This window comes from Cynocephalus volans, chromosome 2 (assembly GCF_027409185.1).
Source record: "Cynocephalus volans isolate mCynVol1 chromosome 2, mCynVol1.pri, whole genome shotgun sequence".
Taxonomy (NCBI): Eukaryota; Metazoa; Chordata; class Mammalia; order Dermoptera; family Cynocephalidae; genus Cynocephalus; species Cynocephalus volans.
This window is the reverse complement of record NC_084461.1, coordinates 52,958,189-52,978,377: the sequence shown is the minus strand read 5'-3', so window position 1 is coordinate 52,978,377 and position 20,189 is coordinate 52,958,189. Positions and strand designations below refer to the sequence as shown.

General features: G+C 34.4%; 1 protein-coding gene across 2 annotated transcripts in view; it reads right to left on the bottom strand.

Moving 5' to 3' along the window:
* IPO11 (importin 11) overlaps positions 1-20,189 on the bottom strand; it is a 220,119-nt gene that overhangs the window by 102,395 nt on the left and 97,535 nt on the right. For both annotated transcript variants that reach the window (XM_063086928.1, XM_063086929.1), the window contains exons 22-25: positions 19,309-19,385; positions 6,639-6,718; positions 6,120-6,200; positions 13-108 (exon numbers count right to left, since the gene is read on the bottom strand). In XM_063086928.1, the coding sequence (XP_062942998.1) occupies positions 13-108; positions 6,120-6,200; positions 6,639-6,718; positions 19,309-19,385 (334 nt within the window). The remainder of the gene's footprint in view (positions 1-12; positions 109-6,119; positions 6,201-6,638; positions 6,719-19,308; positions 19,386-20,189) is intronic.

Below are 20,189 nucleotides of genomic sequence, written 5' to 3'. Positions count from 1 at the left end.
GAAAAATCTTACCTCCCCTTCTATAATACCCTTGAAAACGCAGGGTAAAATCGGTTGAAACATCTGCGGGCTTAACACTGGGTTCACTTTAAGTGCATTTTCCACAACCTAAAAACCAGAAAGAGACATTGGTAATACTCAACTGCAAGTCATTGCTTCATGCAAAACACAGGTAAGAAAACAACGTACTAAATTAAATAGCGCACATCAAATTTGATAATACTTACAAAGTACACGAGATATGCAATATTCTGACACGTTATACTTTTACAAGATAATCCATTAAAAACTACAGTTTGAGATAAAGTATCTAATATTTAGACACAGCTATACATCTTGTCTTCAGCAAACCATAATCTTTTTGCTGCTGGAGGTTGCTTTTAAGTTTTCTTTGTTGTTTTTGTGGTGACTGGACAGTACAGGGATCGAACCCTGGACCTTAGTGTTATCAGCACCACTCTCTAACCAACTGAGCTAACTGGCCAGCACTGGTGGAGGTTGTTTAATGCTTCAATGTTGACAGCTGCTGACTGATCGGGGTGGTAGTTGTTGAAGGCTGGGGTGGATGTGGCAATTTCTTAAAATAAGACAACAGTGAAGTTTGCTGCACCGGTTGACTGTTCCTTTCATGAAAGATTTCTCTGCAGCATGTGATGCTGTTTGATAGCATTTTACCCACGGTAGAACTTCTTTCAAAATTGAAGTTAATCTCTCAAACCCTGCATCTGCTTTACCAACTAAGTTTATGTAACATACCAAATCCTTTGTTATCATTTCAACAGTGTTCACAGCATTTTCCTTTGGTAATATTATTCTTCCATTGGTAACATTGTCCCAGTCTTTAAACAGAAGAAAACTCTAAACACTGTTCTTTGTTTACATTCGCAAAAATCACTCTAAAGCTATAGTACTGCACGTATTGTCGAATAAGTTGTGGTACCTCCAATCATCCGATCACCTATGACAATCTATTTTTATCAGCATTTTGGCTATTACAAATAGAACATTTCACTTTTGTTTTAATCCATCCCTTTCCCAAATATACCTGTAACAGACTGTTTCTACATCTCCCATGTTAATATGCAGGCTTTCAGTGTGCCTAGGACTCAATTTTCTTGAGTTAAGCTTATACAGCATACAAAGTGGTTAAGAGCATGGATACTGAAGTCAGAATGCCATGTGTATATCCCAGCTCCAATACTTACTAGCTGTGTGATCTTGGACAAATTATTTACCTTTTTGTGAGTTAACTTCTTATCTGTAAAAATGGGGAAGAGAATAGTACTATTGCCATATATTTATATGAGGATTAAATGAACTATATTTAATATGTTTAGAAACATATAGCACATAGTAAATGCTAGTAATTAGCTATTATTATTACAGAACAAAGTATTCATTAAAAATATTTGTGTCATCCTAAGCCTTATCATAATTCAAAAATATTTGTGTCATCCTAAGCCTTATCATAATTCATGAAATCAATTTGACTTTATAATGCTTGATATGACCATGACAGAAATGAGCATTTCGAAACTCAAAGTGGTAGGTATGTATAGATCGACAAATTTCAAATTAAAGAAATGTTAACAATTTAAATTTGAATTTTTTAGAATATAATTATATTCACTGAGATAACTTGTTCCAAGTTCCAGAATACAATAAGTCTATTTTTGCTCTAAACCATTTGATCCAAAAGCAGGCACACTGGTCTCTTTATCCTATTTTCAAAACATTTTTTGCTTCAAAGAATGCAGAAGTACCTTGCAGATACTGTCAGAAATTAGTATAATAGTAACCATCAAACTATATTAAAAACATTATATAGCATACTATATTAAGAAACAGAACCTGAGAGATATTAAAAATAAAAATGAGCTAATATTAAAAACTATTGTTATAGCTATACTAGAAATCTGAGAAAAGGAAAACGCCAAAAATTTTGAGAGTTCTCCCAACCTTCAAATACAGGCAAAAAATGAAAGCACTGCTGTCCTAAAATATTCCTTTACATAAAAACATAAGTAATTTATTCATGGTAACTATTATATTCCTGGTATTTAACGTACACTTATTATATAATAAAATTCAGTTTCTGAGATTTCAAATGAAGGACAGGTTTAGCTACACTAATTTTATATAAAACTACTGTCTTAAACATACGTTATCAGATTCCTAATTTTTAGTTCAAGTATTTGCATCCTAGTTATGACTAACTATGGGTATATTTACAGATACTGGCTTAATCTGCAACTTGTATTAAATGTTACAAATATTTTATTCTATATTCGGGCAGTGGCTGACTTATGTTGAATCATGAATCATGACCAAAAACAATTAGGTACAATGAGGAACATATGATGACATCACCTTTTTCCCCTTGAAAGGAAATGGGAAAATAAATTTTTGCTATTAAAATGATAAGGGGAGTATTGTACGGTACATAAATTTGGAACTTTCTATAATGAAAAAAATTTTTAAAGATTGTCTTATTCTGGAAAGCAAAAAAAAAAATTAAATACAATTAATTTTAAAGAGCTAGCTGAAATCCACAGTTCTTGATAATAATGTACTATCATCGTGTAAATCACCTGATTAATTTTAAAAGTAAATTTAAGTAATATATTATTTATTTTAAATAAGCATTTATTCAGAAGAAATGGTCAGAGGATGAGGTAGAACTTGGTTTGCTACAGCCAAAGATCTTAGCAACCAAATAAATTATTTGGCCGACATCTGTATAAGCCTGTTTTCCCCCAAAAGGAAGACTATAAAATGAAATAGCTACATAATAGTTATCATCCCTATTTTACACAAGGAAAGTGAGAGACAGAATCATTTGCCCACATCATACACCTATGAAGTAGCAGAGCCAACATTCTAATCGTGGCAGTTTTCCTTCAGTTTATACTCTTATGTGCTATGCTATAATATCCCTCTATTTTGTGAGAATATAATTAAAAACAAGTAGTAAGAAGGAACTAAACACTGTCCTTGGGACATGCAAAAAACCTGCCTCGTTTTTTTTGTGTGGTTTTTTTTTCTGGTGGCTGGCTTGCCTCATTTTTGAAAGAAGTTTCACAGTGCCCATTCCAAACAATTCACAACAAGTTGTCTTTCAACAATTACTTTACCATAATGTTGCAGAAAAGCCAAAAAACATACAAAAAGCTTTTTTTGGTCCGGGAGATGTTTAAATATGAGAAATAATCTCTTTTCTTAATCACTTAGAATATATGGATTATTATTTGACACAGGATTGCAGATATTACATAGTTACAGATTATTAAAAATCATTTAGGATAACAACTTATTTAATGAGAAAACTGAAGCCCAGAGTGTACTCAAGAGCTGTATAAGTAGCAGAGCTGGGTGTACGAACCAAGTCACAGGTCAAGGAGAGAATTCCAAATGTACCATTAATATGTTTGAGATGGATTTCCCTTGGTCTCAGTGTTGTAACACCATGCTCTAAACAACTAAGCTAACTGGCTAGCCCTCGGGACAGCACTTCTACTGGATGTGAAAACTTTAATGTAAACATTATGTATTCCCTGCCTTTCAAATCACTTACTATGTATGTATTCGGAGAAAGTAGAGCACATATTTACTGAACTTTGGATAACAGAGAAACTTACAATCTAGTAGAGGAGACAGATAAAACACAAACACACACAGCAAAATCTATAAAGAAAATATCAAAATGACATGGCAATTTTCTCTCATTTTGATCTCTCATACCACCAATCACTTTCTCCTCAAATAGAATTAAATCTGAAGTGTCAATTTCTTGTTTTCTCCTCCACCTCTAGAGTGATGCATCTACAAGCCAACGAATGCCAATGACTGCCTGCAATCACCAGAAGCTAAAAGAAAGGCTTGAAACAGATTCTCCCTTAGAGCCTTAAGAGCCAGCATGGCCCTGCCACCACCTTAATTTTGAATGATATAATTAATATAAATATTATAAATAAATTTCTCTTGTTTTAAGCCATCAAGGTTGTGGTACTTTGTTATGGCATCCATAGGATGCCATATACATATTAATACAGTCCTTAATGATCTCCTCAAGCTCCTCACTTTTCTCATCAATTTATAATTTAACAACTCATTAATCTGGTGTATGGTCCCTCCAATTTACAGACACTAAAAATGTTTTAAATAACACCATCATCCTCACTCTCACAGATAATCCTAACAGTATACTCTCTGACTTTAGTTTTGTTCACTTGTTTACAGTAATTAACACTAGTAGCCTGATTCACCCTACTAGAGTTGCCTGAATTAGCAAATAAAAATACTTTGTTTTATCTGGCAACCCTAAACCCTACTCAACTTTTAAGACTTAGATTTCATCTCAACTCCTTCTCCCTAAAAAAAGTTCTCTGCAAAATGCTGGGTTAGATGACCACTTCTAAACTCCCAGAGCAACATAAGCAAACCTTTAGCAATGAGTCCTAATAGGAAGTGCTCATGAAAATCACCTGGTAAACTTTCAAAAGATAATTATGTCCTACCCAAATTTTCAATAAGTTCACCAGGTGATTTTGAGATGCTTCTGATCCCAAAATCACTATTTACCTAACAATAAATACTGACTGGCTGTTTACTTGTCTCCTCCTCCCAAAAGACTGAGTTACTTAAGAACAGGAGCTGTGCTTTTTGTATCACCTATGCCTACTAGAAAAACGCACTAAATACTAATACCAGGAGTTGGCAAACTATGCCCACAGGCCAAATCCAACCCACTGCATTATTCTGTAAATAAAGTACTATTGTAACATAGTCACACTTATTCATTTACATATCATCTATGACTGCATTTATAATATAACATCAGGTTTCAATAGTTGAGACAAAGGCTATATGGCCCACAAAGCCAAAAATATTTACTATCTGGCTTTACAGAAAAAGTTTGCTGATCCCTGACCCATATGGTGACTGACTGAATAATCAGCAAATGATACTGAAAGCAACAAATTTAAAAGTCAAATTAACCATGCACATTTACATTATACCTAGAACTTTATATGGGCACTCATACATGTGTGTCTTTGAAGAACAGCACGATAAATATTTTAAAATACTCGAATAAGTTCAGACTGGTAACTACTCTTATTAGATGCATAACAGCTATCATAATAGTTAATATGAAATAAGACTTTACCATCTGCACAAACTTTTACCCACTTAGTCCCACAAACTATATTTTAGATTGCTGCTACAATTATTGTGATTACTTAATTATATTTACTATAATAAACCTCTTTGGGCAACCATTTTTTCATTTTACTGGTAGGAAATCAGACAGCTTTTAGAATCTAAGCAATGCCATAGTTTTCACACCATAAAGGCTACTTTGTTTTGATGATAACACTTCACCTCACCAGAATTCAGCCTTCATATATGACTGAGAACATAGCTGAGAAATTAAAAACAAAAAGGGATACTTTTAATAGTTATACCTTCTCTCAAAACCCATACATAAAGCACATATGTGTATATACATCTGTATACACACACATATACATGTAAAGATATACTTGAATATACACTTATACATGTTTATATGTACATTTAACTAATATTATTTATATCTTTAATATATATAATATATAAAAATAATATATATCTTAGAGCCTGCTGGTTCTTAATTTATACACAATCTCAACAAACTTGGTACCCTAACTTTGATAACCAACTCAAATTAAAACTACCAAATCATAAAGTGAAAAATCTGCCCCCTAAACAGGTTAACATACTGAAGAAGTAAGAAGTATCACATGCCACCAGTCTGGACAATTTATTAAAAATTTTTAAATCCTTGTCACACAAAGCAAGGTCTCAGGATAGGCAATACTCCAATCAGCTGAGATCTTGTTAGAAATCCGAAATTACAGTTTAACAAGATCTCCAGGTGATCTGTATTCACATTCAAATTTGAGACCTCTCGCCCAGAGGTATTAAACCAATTGAATACTACTAAAAGAAACTATCCTGTGCAGAATTATATCAACACTTCTCCTTCTTGCCAACCATCCAGATCCAAATGAAGGTCCAATTTCACAAAATATGAATGAAAAACTCATAAAGATATTCGTTGAAAAAAATGACAATACCTTGAGCACTTGAACTTGACCTTCTGTAGTAATTTCCTTTAACAGCTCACAGAAGGACTGACACAAATCTACTGCATATGTCTGAAATTCAATCAAAGGTCAATATATACATAAGAATATATCTGCAATATCAAAAAGGCATAAAATTCAATTTGGGAGACTCATAATCTACTTGAGAATTATATACCAAAGCTCTAAGCACAGAAGGTTTCAATTAGAACTTCTAGGAAAAGTCAAGGAAAAAGATTATACCTAATAAAATATAGTTTATTGATAAACTGATTTTTATAGAGACATAATGATATATTTATTTATATAGTGGATTTTCTGCATTAAATAACAATGAAACTGCATGCATCATATCTGACCCGCAGTGAGGCATGCTCACAGTCAACATTTCCCTCCCCTTTAGGAACAAACCAATCTTAAATTCTGAAAAAGAACCTCCTGATTTCAAACAAGAAATAATCAAAGTAGTAACTACATAATTTCTTCAATGCAAAAACTACTCCAACATACCTGTAAAAATTCTGTTGATGATAAAAAGATATAACCATTGATGATCTTAAAGCAGGTTCTGAGATTTTCTGAACTTAGTTCTGTCAAAACATTAAATTTCAAAAAAAGGACAAATTAATTCACTGTTCAAATTGGTTTAAATGAAGAGATTCATTTTTATTTAAAACTTAGTTATATACCCTTATTTGCAAACCTTTTCTGAGTGCTATTCAGACTACTAGTATCCAGAGAAACCTATCTAAAAATTGGCATCAACCTGTAACTTAATGCTATCTCATTCACTTTTCACTAGTTAAAATAATTTAGAAAAAAATGTCAAGCTTTTTTACTTTTAGAAAAAACTAGATAACCATCTGACGCCATTTCTTTTTCTTTTTCTTTTTTTTTTTGGCAGCTGGCCAGTACGGGGATCCAAACCCTTACACTTGCTGTTATCAGCACCACGGTCTGAGTGAGCAACCGGCCATCCCTTTACCACACTTCAAACTAAAATTTTAGTGCTAGTATGGCAAACAATTGCAACAATCATTTTACCTTTACATTTTGACACTGGCTTAAATGGGTTCACTCAATGAGCATTTAGTGAGTGTTACGGCACTGGCCCTGAATATGGTATCTCCTTATGAAAAGATTCCCTATTACCTTCTAAAAAATTATGTTCAGATATTCTAAATCCTTGGCCTTTGTTCTCCAATTCTGCACCCTTATAAAAACCTACACATAAAAAAATGTTCTTAAACATGTAATTACCAGAATAGCATAGGAAAAAAAAATTGTTTCTAGCTATTTCTTTTCAGCACCACACTCTACTAACCTAAACGCCCAGCTCTGCAGCTATTCCTTTTCAAGTGCAAAGTAGAAACTATTTTGTTAAAACTGAATATGATCAAATGTTGATGCAGTTTTACATGCCTCACCTCATACAATAACATGATATAATAAACTACAGACTGTATATAATTATAAAGCTCAAAACATGACCCTTAAATATCATCTATGTCTAAAACTTGCCATTCTTTGTTGCAAACATTTTAGAAATTCTGTTCACTTGCAATAGTACAGATTTAAATAAGAAATTTTTTTTCTGGCAAAAGTGAGTTCTTATTTAGCTTATATCCTAAGGAAAGTAAGAAGACACTCTATTCAAGTTTTCCATTCATTTCCAAAAAACAATGACAGTCCTGCCTCTATCTCAAAACGTCTTCTAAAGCATTAGTTCCTTGGGATTTGACTAGTTTTAAAAAATGAGAATGGGGAGGGGACAGAGAATGAACAACTTGTTACTATGCTAATAAAAGACGTAAAAAATAACCTAAGTACTTTTTTTTTTTTTTTTTAACAACAGAAGACAAAATCTTAGGATAAAGGAGGCCTTTTTATTGGATAAAGTTATCCTTATGAAAATTCGCATTATCCTTTTCTCCTCAAGGAAGAAGTCTGAACTTGTGCACACTTTTTTGGAGACCAACACTGAACAGCAGTTTAGCAACATTAATAAGACAGAAGAGTCTATATTTAAGTGAGAAATAAGAATGGCTTCATTCCAGGCATGTCAGCAAAATCTATGTTGAAAGAAACAATAAGGATTAATTTTAAAAAATCATAGAGCCCATCTCTTCTTACAGATATTTTAAAAACTATTCCTGGGTCAATCTATACATATACCCAGGTGACTGGGTCACTTTATACTGCTTTCCATGCCTCTACTATGCCCAGGATAGCTACCATGCCCAGGATAGCTTTTACCAAATTTTCTTGGCCATGTTATAATCAGCAAATATTATATACTGATATTAAAAATAGCTCTAAAATTAATAAATTTATCTATTTTAAGGTACTGAGCATTATTCACTACATTCATGAGTTCCTAGTAAGACTCTATAGAACAATTACTGTCTGTTCCTGGTACCAGAAGAAGCTGTGCTTCATTCATACATAAATAACATTGTGTATTTATTTTCAGACACAATGAATAATTCAAGTCAATTGTTCTCAATCACAGGCAATTTTGCCCCCTACAGGACATTTGGCAATTTCTGGAAACATTTTTGGTTGTCACTACTAGCATCTAATAGGTAAAGGCAAGGGTATTATTAAACAGCCTACAACACACAGAAAACCCCCACAACAAAGAATCACTTGGACCAAAATGTAAACAGAGCTAAGATTGAAAACCCTTGGTTTAGCGATTATGTATTTTTTTTTCACAGACTGCTAGAGAGCTCTGAGGTAAACCTGTGGCCCATCAAAGTATCCTGTTATGCCCTGTGCAAATATAATTTATATCTATTAGTCTGATTATATTTTATAATCTGCTCCTCTTTGGTTTTCTCTATTCTTTTGCTCCTATTTTTAATTTGTATTTTCATTTTACGTTTTATATATTCCTTTAAATTTCTGTAAAGGGGACAGGGAGTGAATAAATTATTGACTTATATTAGAGAAAGTTAATAGGAATCTACTTAATGTTTAACCATATGACTCTTTAATGCTTTGTCTTTGCAAATGCAACTGTAATAGTTTTCTCTCATTTTAAATTCTGACAATATATGAAAGCTAAAATGTAAGATAGCCTATATCAGGTGAAGTTAGGTAGAAAAAAGTCTCTTCCAAATTAGATAGGAAGCTACCAGCAAAATAAAAAACTTTTATCATTCAAGGAACATTAGATTAGTTTGGCATTTATGACATGCACAAGAGCCAGTCAGATGTTCACATTTTAAATAATGAGAATACTATAACTTAACACTATAAAATAGATTTAAAGAGAAAATAGCCATTAGAACTAAATTAATAGAATTACTTATAGTCTCTGATTCTACTTAAAATTTCTCAGGTCCTACTTACATTTAGGAAAAAATACATAAAATAAATTTTAGCCTTGGATTTATTAACACTTTTTAATCAACATATACTAAAAATCATTAATTTAAACATCTTAAAGTGTTCAATATTGTTGGTAATATATATATTTTAAATTAAAGTGGGAAACTCCCATTTTCCAGTCAAGATGGCAGAGGAGACAGTTCCTAGCATCACTCTCTCCCACAAATCAACCAATTTGCAACTATTAAGAAGAACAACAGGAGGCCTAAGAGCTGCATGGGAACCAGCAGGAGCCGTGCACCGCGGGACCCACAGCCCAAGCCAATGTCCACTGCACAGAGAGGCCTGAGAGCCACAGGGCTGACACACCCGGACTCAGCCATGCCAGAACAGTCAGGAGCAGTGGGACCTCCAGCCCAGGTCAGTCCCCACCACCTAGAGAGGCCCAAGAGCCGCCGGGACCACATGCCCCGAGGCAGCCGTGCCAGAACAGGCAGGTGCCATGGGACCCCCAGCACAGGCCAGGCCTCACCATGCAGAGAGGCCTGAGAGCTGCTGGGCCCACACGCCCTGAGACAGCCACGTGGGAACAGGCTGATGCTGAGGGACCGCCAGCACAGGCCAGTCCCCGCCATGCCAGAAGAGGCAGATGCTGAGGGACCAGGCCAGTCCATGCCACCCAGAGAAGCCCGAAAGCTGCTGGGTCCACATGAGCTGAGTCAGCTGCGCCAGAACAGGCCGGCACTGCAGGACTCCCAGCCCAGGTCAGTCCTTGCCGCCAAGAGAGGCCTGAGAGCCCCTGGGCCCACACACCCCAAGCCAGCTGTGCCAGAACAGGCAGGAATCGCAAGACGCCCAGCCCAGGCCAGTCCCTACTGCCCAGAATTGGCAGTCCCTTCAGGATCTAGGCCAGAATCAGGGTAGAACAAGTGGAATGTGATAACCCCTGCCACAATGACTAAACACCAAAGGAAAGATACCAGAAATATGAAAAATCAAGAAAGTACATCACCACCAAAGGAAAATAATAACTTTCAAGCTCTAGATCCTATAGAACAGGAAGTCCTTGAAATGACTGACAAGGAATTTCAAGTAACAATTCCAATAAAACTAAATGAGATACAGGAAAACTCAGTTTGACAACAAAATGAAATGAGAAAAAATATACAGGACCTGAAAGAAGAAATGTACAAAGAAATCAGTGCCCTGAAAAAGAATGCAGCAGAGCTTGTGGAGCTGAAGGATTCATTCAGCAATATAAAAAAACACAACAGAGAGTCTAACCAGTAGGCTAGAATGAGCAAAAGAGAGAATTTCTGACCTTGAAGACAGGCTGTTTGAATTAACACAGGCAGACCAGAAAAAAGAAAAAAGAATTTTAAAAATTGAAGAAAATCTAAGAGAGAGAACAGACAACGTTAAGTGCTCAAATATCTGAATCATGGGTATTCCAGAAGGGGAGGGAAAAGGAAATGGCATTGAAAACATGTTGAAGGAAATAATAGCAGAAAAATTCCCAGATATAGGGAAAGTCACAGATCTTCAGATTCAGGAGGCCCAAAGATTCCCAAACATATTCAACCCAAAAAGGTCATCTCCAAGACATGGTACAGTCAAACTGGCAAAACTGAAAAGACAAAGAGAGAGAGAATCTTAAAAGCTGCAAGAGAGAAGCGACAAGTCATCTAGAAGGGAGTCCCAATCACACTAATATCAGACTTTTAATTAGAAACCCTAAAAGCAAGAAAAAAACGAAATGATATATTCAAAATACTAAAGGACAAAAATTGCCAGACAAGAATACTTCACCCAGCAAGGTTATCCTTCCAAAATGAAGGACAAAAAGCATATTTCTCAGACAAAAACTGCAGGAGTTCACCACCACACAACAAGCCTTACAAGAAATTCTCAAGGGAGTACTGGGTTTCATACCTGAAAAACAACCATCACTGCCATGAATACTCAAGAAAGAACAAAACCTACCAGTAAAACAAAAATGCTAACAATAAACAGAAAAAGTAGTTTATCTACCACCACAAGAAACCAACAAACACAGAGGACAAACAGAAAATCAGAAAGAATAGAACAAAAGATACTTAAGACATCTAAACAAAAATCAATAAAACGCTAGGAGTAAATCAAGACCTTTCAATAATAACTCTAAATATAAAGAGATTAAATTTTCCACTCAAAAGACACAGACAAACTGGATTAAAAAGATGGACCCAACAATATACTGCCTTCAACAGACTCACCTCTCCTGTAAAGACACACATAGGCTAAGTGTGAAAGAATGCAAAAAGATATACCATGCAAATAGAAATGAAAAATGAGCTGGAGTAGCTATTCTTATATCAGATAAAACAGACTTTAAACCAAAAACCATAAAAAGAGATAAAGAAGGCCACTATATAATGATAAAAGGATCTATCCATCAAGAAAACATAACAATCATAGATATATACACACCCAACATCGGAGCAGCCAAATTTATAAAGCAAACACTATTAGATCTAAAGAATGAGATAGACACTAACACCATAATAGTAGTGGACCTGAACACCCCACTCTCAACAATGGACAGATCGTCTAGGCAAAAAACCAATAGAGAAACACAAGATCTATACAACACTTTAGACCAATTGGACTTGGCATATCTACAGAACATTCCATCCAACAACCTCAGAATATTTATTCTTCTCATCAGCTCATGGAACATTCTCCAGGATAGACCACGTTAGGTCACAAATCAAGTCTCAACAAATTCAAAAAAATTAGAATTATTCCATGTATTTTTTTCAGATCACAATGGATTAAAATTAGAAATCAATTTCAAACAAAATTCTGGAAACTATACAAACACATGGAAATTAAACAACGTTGTACTTAATGACACATAAGTCCAAGAAGAAATTAAACAGGAAATCAAAACATTTCTTGAAACTAATGAAAATAATGACACATCATACCAAAACCTGTGGAATACTGCAAAAGCAGTACTAAAGGGGAAATTTATCGCATTAAATGCTCACTTCATAAGAATGGAAACATAGCAAATAAACAACCTAATACTTCACCTTAGAGAACCAGAAAAGCAAGAACAATCCAAACCCAAAAAGTTAGTAGACAGAAAGAAATAATTAAGATCAGAGCAGAACTAAATGAAATAGAAACTTAAAAAACAATACAAAAGATCAATGAAACAAAAAGTTGGTTTTCTAAAAAGATAAACAAAATTGACAAAACTTTAGCAAGGCTAACTAAGAAAAGAAGAGAGAAGACCAAAATAACAAAAATTAGAAATGAAAAAGGTGACATTACAACTGATACCTCAGAAATACAAGGAATCATTAGAGACTACAAATTTATAAAGTGGAGGAAATGGATAAATTTCTGGACACATACACTACCAGACTGAGCCAAGAAGATACAGAAAATCTGAACAGAACAATAACAATAAAAGAGATTGAAGCTAGTATCAGAAGTCTCCCAACAAAGAAAAACCCAAGACCAGACAGGTTCACTGCAGAGTTTTTTGCTTTTTTGATTTTTTTAAAAGATGAACGGTAAGGGGATCTTAACCCTTAACGTGGTGTTGTCAGCACCAGGCTAACCAGCCATCCCTATATATGGATCCGAACCCTTGGCCTTGCTGTTATCAGCACAACACTCTCCCAAGTGAGCCACAGGCCGTCCCTAACTTCAGAGTTCTACAAAACCTTCAAAGAGGAACCAATACCAATTCTCTACAAACTATTCCAAAAGACTGGAACAGAGGCCATTCTTCCAAACTCATTCTATGAGGCAAACATCACCCTGATACCAAAACCAAAAATACATCCAAAAAAGAAAACTACAGGCTAATATCCTTGATGAATATAGATGCAAAAATACTCAAAAACAGACTAGCTAACAGAATACAACAACAGATACACAAAACTATACACAAAACAGATGAATCAAGTGGGATTCATCCCAGGGATGCAAGGATGGTTCAACATACACAAATCAATAAATGTGATACACCACATCAATAGAAGCAAAAACAACAAACATGTAATCATCTCTCCAGATGCTGTAAAATCACTTGACAAAATTCAACATTCGTTCATGATAAAGACTCTCTACAAGTTAGGTATAGATGGAAAGTATCCCAACACAATTAAAGCCATATATGATAAGCCCACTGCCAATATCATCCTGAATGGGCTTTTCCCTTAAAAACAGGAACTAGACAAGGATGCCCACTCTCACCACTCCTATTCAACACAGTGTTGGAAGTACTAGCCAGAGCAATCAGATAAGCAAAGGGAAGAAAGTGCATACAGATTGGAAAAGATGAAGTCAAACTGTCCCTGTTTGCAGATGATATGATCCTATATATCAAACTGCCTAAAGCCTCTACAAAATACTCTTAGAGTTGATAAGTGATTTCAGCAAAGTTGCAGGATACAAAATTAACACACAAAAATCAGTGGAATTTCTATACTCTAATAGTGAACATGCAGAAAAAGAAATCGAGAAAGCTAGCCCATTTACAATAGCCACCAAAAAAATAATAATAATAATACTTAGGAATAAAGTTAACCAAGGATGTGAAAAATCTCTATGAAGAGAACTGCAAATCACTGTTGAGAGAAATTATAGGACACAAGAAGATGGAAAGATATCCCATGCTCTTGAACTGGAAGAATTAACATTGTGAAAATGTCCATATTACCCAAAGTGATCTACAGATTCAATGCAATCCCAATCAAAATTCCAAAGACATTTTTCTCAGAAATGGAAAAAACTATCCAGACATTTATATGGAATAACAAAAGACCATGAATAGTCAAAGCAATCCTGAGCAAAAAAAATAAAGCTGGAGGCATAACACTACCTGACTTCGAACTATACTACAAAGCAATAATAACCAAAACAGCATGGTACTGGCATAAAAACAGACACACAGATCAATGGAATAGAGCAGAGAACCCAGAAATCAACCCATATACCTACAACCATTTGATGTTTGACAAAGGCACCAAGTCCACACACGGGGAAAGAGACTGCCTCTTCAATAAATGGTGCTGGGAAAACTGGATATTCACATACAGGAGAATGAAACTAGACCCATACCTCTCACCATATACCAAAATCAACTCAAAATGGATTAAAGAATTAAATATACATCCTGAAACAATAAAACTCCTTAAAGAAAACATAGTGGAAACACTCCAGGAAGTAGGAGTGGGTACAGACTTCATGAATATGACCCCAAAAGCACAGGCAACTAAAGGAAAAATAAACAAATGGGATTATATCAAACTAAAAGCTTTTGCACAGCAAAAGAAACAATCAATAGAGTGAAAAGACAACCAACAAAGTGGGAGAAAATATTTGCAAAATATACATCTAACAAAGGATTAATATTCAGAATATACAAGGAACTCAAACAACTTTACAGCAAAAAAATAAATAACCCAATTAAAAAATGGGCAAAGGAGCTGAATAGGCATTTCTCAAAGGAAGATATACAAATGGCCATAGACACATGAAAAAATACTCAACATCACTCAGCATTCGGGAAATGCAAATCAAAACCAATATGAGATACCATCTTACTCCAGTTAGGATGGCTAATATCCAAAAGACTGAGAATGATAAATGCTTGTGAGGTTGCGGAGAAAAAGGAACTCATACACACTTGCTGGGACTGCAAAATGGTGCAGCCATTAAGGAAAATAGTATGGAGGTTCCTCAAACTATTACAAATAGATTTACCATATGACCCAGCTATTCCACTCCTGGGAATACACCCAGAGGAATGGAAATCATCATGTTGAAGGGATACCTGTTCTCCAATGTTCATTGCAGCACTACTTACAATAGCCAAGAGTTGGAACCAGCCCAAATGTCCATCATCAGATGAGTGGTCAAGGAAACTGTAGTATATCTACACAATGGAATTCTACTCTGCTATAAAAAAGACTACCATTTGCAACAACATGGATGGACTTAGAGAAATTTATATTAAGTGAAACAAGTCAGGCACAGAAAGAAAAATACCACATGTTCTCACTTATTTGTGGAAGCTAAAAATAAATAAATAAATAAACACACAAACACATAAAGTGTTGGGGGGAAGAAGACACAACAATCACAACATTTCCTTGAACTTGTTAAGACAAGTGAACAGATACGATGTAGTGGAGGGGGGAGAGGGGGGAAAGAGGAATGGGTAAAGGGTCACAAAAATCAACTACAATGTATATTGAGAAGTTAAAATAAAAAAATTTTTTTAATTTAAATTTTAAAAAAACGAAAAATGAAAATCTTCCTGCCAGTAGTTTTATTTCTATCTAGAAAAAATAATAGCAATCATATTGATTAAATAAACTGTTAAAAATCACTGATTTAATAAGAAGGAATATGTTATAAATGATACCAAAACTGAGTATTCATTTTGATCTATACTCTTAAAAGATTAAAATAAATATTCTGCCTGTAAGTGTAAAAATAAATTTAAAAACTTATCTGAGGTCCTGGGAGATGCAGGCCATGGGCCCTATCCCCACCCCTGCTGCTGCCACAGCACATGCAAGCCAGCTCCAGAAACCAGCCCAAGGCCTTGGGGGTTCTGGGAGATGGGGGCAGTGGGCTCTAGCTCCACCCCCGCCACCACTGTAGCATAACCAAGCCAGCAATAGAAGCCAGCCCGATGCCCAGGGGGTCCTGGGAGATAGGGGCTGTGGACCCTAGCCCTGCCCACAACCAGATCCTAGAAGATACTTATTAACCACGTGTATTTCTTTGGATGTGTGACTTATCCGCTCATGTCCTTCACCAAATTTCAGCTTAGATTTTTCTAATTCATTTTTAAGAGTTCTTTTTGCAATAAGGATATTAATCTTATAGTGTGTTTTTTTTTTTAAAAAGTAGAGAATAGAATAATGGTTAGCAGAGTCTGGGAGGGGTGGGGATGGGAAGGAAGATAAGGGGTGAACTAATGGGGACAAAACTATGCTATCTACCCTAAGTGAATCATTGTACAGTATATGCATGTATTGAAAGAACACACTGTACCCCACAAAAATAAATATAAATAAAAATTGAATTTAAAAAAAAACTTATCTGAAAGAATGTATATGCAAAAACCTACATATCAATATCAATTAGTTGTGAGATACTCAAAAATAAATGTAATACTGATGTGGAGATATACTAAACATGCACAGATGGAATTTCTTCCTATTACTGATGTGAATACACATACCATGACTAATAAACAAATTACACATAATTTTTATTAAAGATAAAAGTCAGAAATAATTCAATAGTATCCACATCACCTATTTTCACTGATAGTTTTTATAAAATATAGATTTTTTAAAAGCTTTGAAAATTAAAAAAGTTTAAGTCAAATATCCATTATCATAAGGTTGAAATTTCATTAGTTCTTGATTCTGTTAAGTAACAAACCCTACAGAGCCAGTAGATGGTTGGATAATTTTTCTTTTAAAATAGCTGTAATTTTAATAGTAATAGTAGTAATAGCCCTAGCAGTAATAAACATAACAGCAAAACAGTTAAATGTTGCTTACTACATGCCAGATGTCGTTCTAAACACATAAAAGTCCCTACTGACTTGATAAGAACTCTGCACCAATTGCAAAGCTTTCTATGGTAAAACTACACTAGAGCACTTACCTAAAGCTAAACTAAAAATAGTGTCATATGGTTATAGTAAGGTTAGTTAGTCCTATGCTTTTTGTTTATATCTCTTCTTAAAGGCAAACTGAAAATAGAGTCATACTGTATAGTAAGGCTAGTGCTGGACTTTTTGTTTAAATCTCTTCTTTTTTTGTGTCATTTTTTCGTGACCGGCACTCAGCCAGTGAGTGCACCGGTCATTCCTATATAGGATCTGAACCCGCGGCGGGAGCGTCGCCGCGCTCCCAGCGCAGCACTCTACCGAGTGCGCCACGGGCTCGGCCCTAAATCTCTTCTTTTAGGCTACCAATACTCTCTCTCCCACTGCTATAAGGGAATTATACATTGTAGAGGCCAGAATGCTGAATTTGGGGTGGAATACAAAGGTGAAGTGAGACCACCATGTAAAATCATCCGTATGTGAAAGTTGCTGAATCCTGTTCATGACAAAGTTGATAATGGATCTGGCTGACGATTCCACTCCTAGATCAAGTATAAAGAAGCAGGTAGATTACCCAGAATGGTACTGTACATGATCTCCAAGTTAGGTAGAATAAAACTAATAAGGCCTTTACCAGAGAGTAAAGGGATGTTGAAAGGGCATTTCCTATTCTTTTTCGTTATGATGACTGAAAGACAAAACTTTTCTTAGGAGACAAGCAATAAGTGACTGGCCTAGTGCCACTGACTTTATCTCTGGGAGTTTTCCCTCTTTTATGGAGATGCTAGGCAATAAATAGTAAATGGCTCTTTACTGCAAAACAAATGATTACTTTGGTTATCCCATCCTATACTGAGGAATGGGGTACAACAAAAAAAACTCAGAGAAAACATGAAGGACTAATCACATTATCTAGTCACCATGGTCATCCAATAAATAAGAAGAAAAAATGTTTTTTAGATCAGTTAAAATTGCATTTTAGTTCATATTTGCTGATATTTTCAAACGGTGAGTCTACTCTTCCAGTGTGTCAAACTTCAGTAATGTTTTTGGCTCTGATAAAATTTCTCAGTATGAATAAGTTTTCAGAGAAAAGTCTTCAGATATTGCCATAATAATTATGCCTTTTTCCCTAGTGTTTTCTTGTCTAAATATACATTTATGGTAATATTAAACTATTCAGTTAGTACACCCAAAGTTCTAATGAAAGAATTAAAGATGCTTCATGGCTGAGTCTTGAAGAATGTGATCCCTGAATGGAGAAAAACTTAAATAATTTTTACAATACAGTTTATAAATAAGCAATTTTTAAAAAGGTAATATTTTGCAGATTGAAAAAGAATAAAGGGACAGTAAATAGTACTCTATGTAACTATTAAATACTCCACGATTAGGTGTGAATCTGCCCTGGTAAACTCCCACACAAAACAACTCTATAAACAAAATATCATTTAAAAAGTCTTTAAGCTATTACATACTTGAGAATGGTAGCTGGTATGTAACAGAAAAATGTTGACTTATTATTATTAATTATCATCAAAATATATGTTCAGATTGGAAAAAGAATCTTATTAGATATCACCCAAGAAGGGTTAAAGAAACTAAGAGCCCACTTCTAGGACAGTATCCAGTTCTCTGGTTTCACGTATCAAAAGAGTGATGCTTAAAAACATACAGCTTCATGACTTTATAGCTCATAAGTAATATTTAATAAATAATACATATAATTTCAAGATATTTAACAATCTCTATTTTGGTGGTTCCTTAGCTAAAACAGAGAAATATGTACAAAGTTCTTTTGTGCACAATTAATAGCATAAAATCCCTTTGTGAAAGAAGCCAGATAAAAAACCATAGTGCATAAAAGCAATTTTACAATATAGTCCTCTAAATGGCTTATAAAATTGCTATCAAACAAAAGAAATTTTACCATGTAAAGTTAAAGCTTAATTGGCAATTAGTTTCCTAAGAATATTTTTTATTACAAAATTTTCCACAAGGCAATATAATTTAGAGTTCACACTTTAACAAGCAGAAATGATTCTAAAAAGTTATATAGAAAAATCTAGAAACTATTAAAACACTATTCAACTTATCTGTCAATATCAGGGACTTTAGTAAAAATAGAAAGCATAATTTAAAGTCAGCTATAATGCCCCCAAATTACAGTTTTATTCAAAAACATTACTAAATTTATGCTTTACATACCAAGAAGTGGTGACATATTCTGAAATATACGAAGCAACTCTGGTGTAATACATGGGCTGTTTTCCAATGTTACTAACCTAGGAAGAAAAAATAAATGATTAAATCACTTTCCATGCCCACTAAATCCACTAACATAACTTAAATATAAAAACTATTTCATTTAAAGAAAGAATAAAAAGTAGACAGTATAGAAAGTTATAAAAATCATCTTTCTAAGCAAAAACTTACCAAGTGCCTCAAAACAAAAATCTTATAGATAAATTATGTAATATAGCAAAAACAGTAAGGAAATGACAACAATCGACCCTAGGTATTGGGGGGTTGGTGCCAGGACATCCCTCAGATACCAAAATCCATTGATGCTCAAGTCTCTGATATAAGATGACACAGTATTTACATATAACCTACACACATCTTCCTGTATACTTTAAATCATCTCTAGATTATTTATAATACCTAATACAATGTAGATGCTATGTAAACAGTTGTTATACTGTACTGTTTAGGAAATAATAATAATAGAAAAAAGTCTGTACATGTTCAGTACAGAAACAATTATTTTTTTTAATATTTTTGATCCGCGATTGGTTGAATTCATGGATGTGGGATTCAAAGACATGGAGGGCTGACTGTATAAAGTATCTAAAACAATAAAATTATAATGATAAAGCAAAAGCATTATTATTATGTATTGGTCAAGGAGAGATAAAAATTATTTTGTTGTTCTGATTTTCTTGATATATTCTTCTGCCACATGTAATTAAAACGTCCCTTCGATGAGGAACTGGGCTAATAAATCAGTAAAACAACTTATTAATAAACATAAACTTAGTACAACAAAGACCAATTACAAGCCTATCTCACACAGCATTAGCAATCTG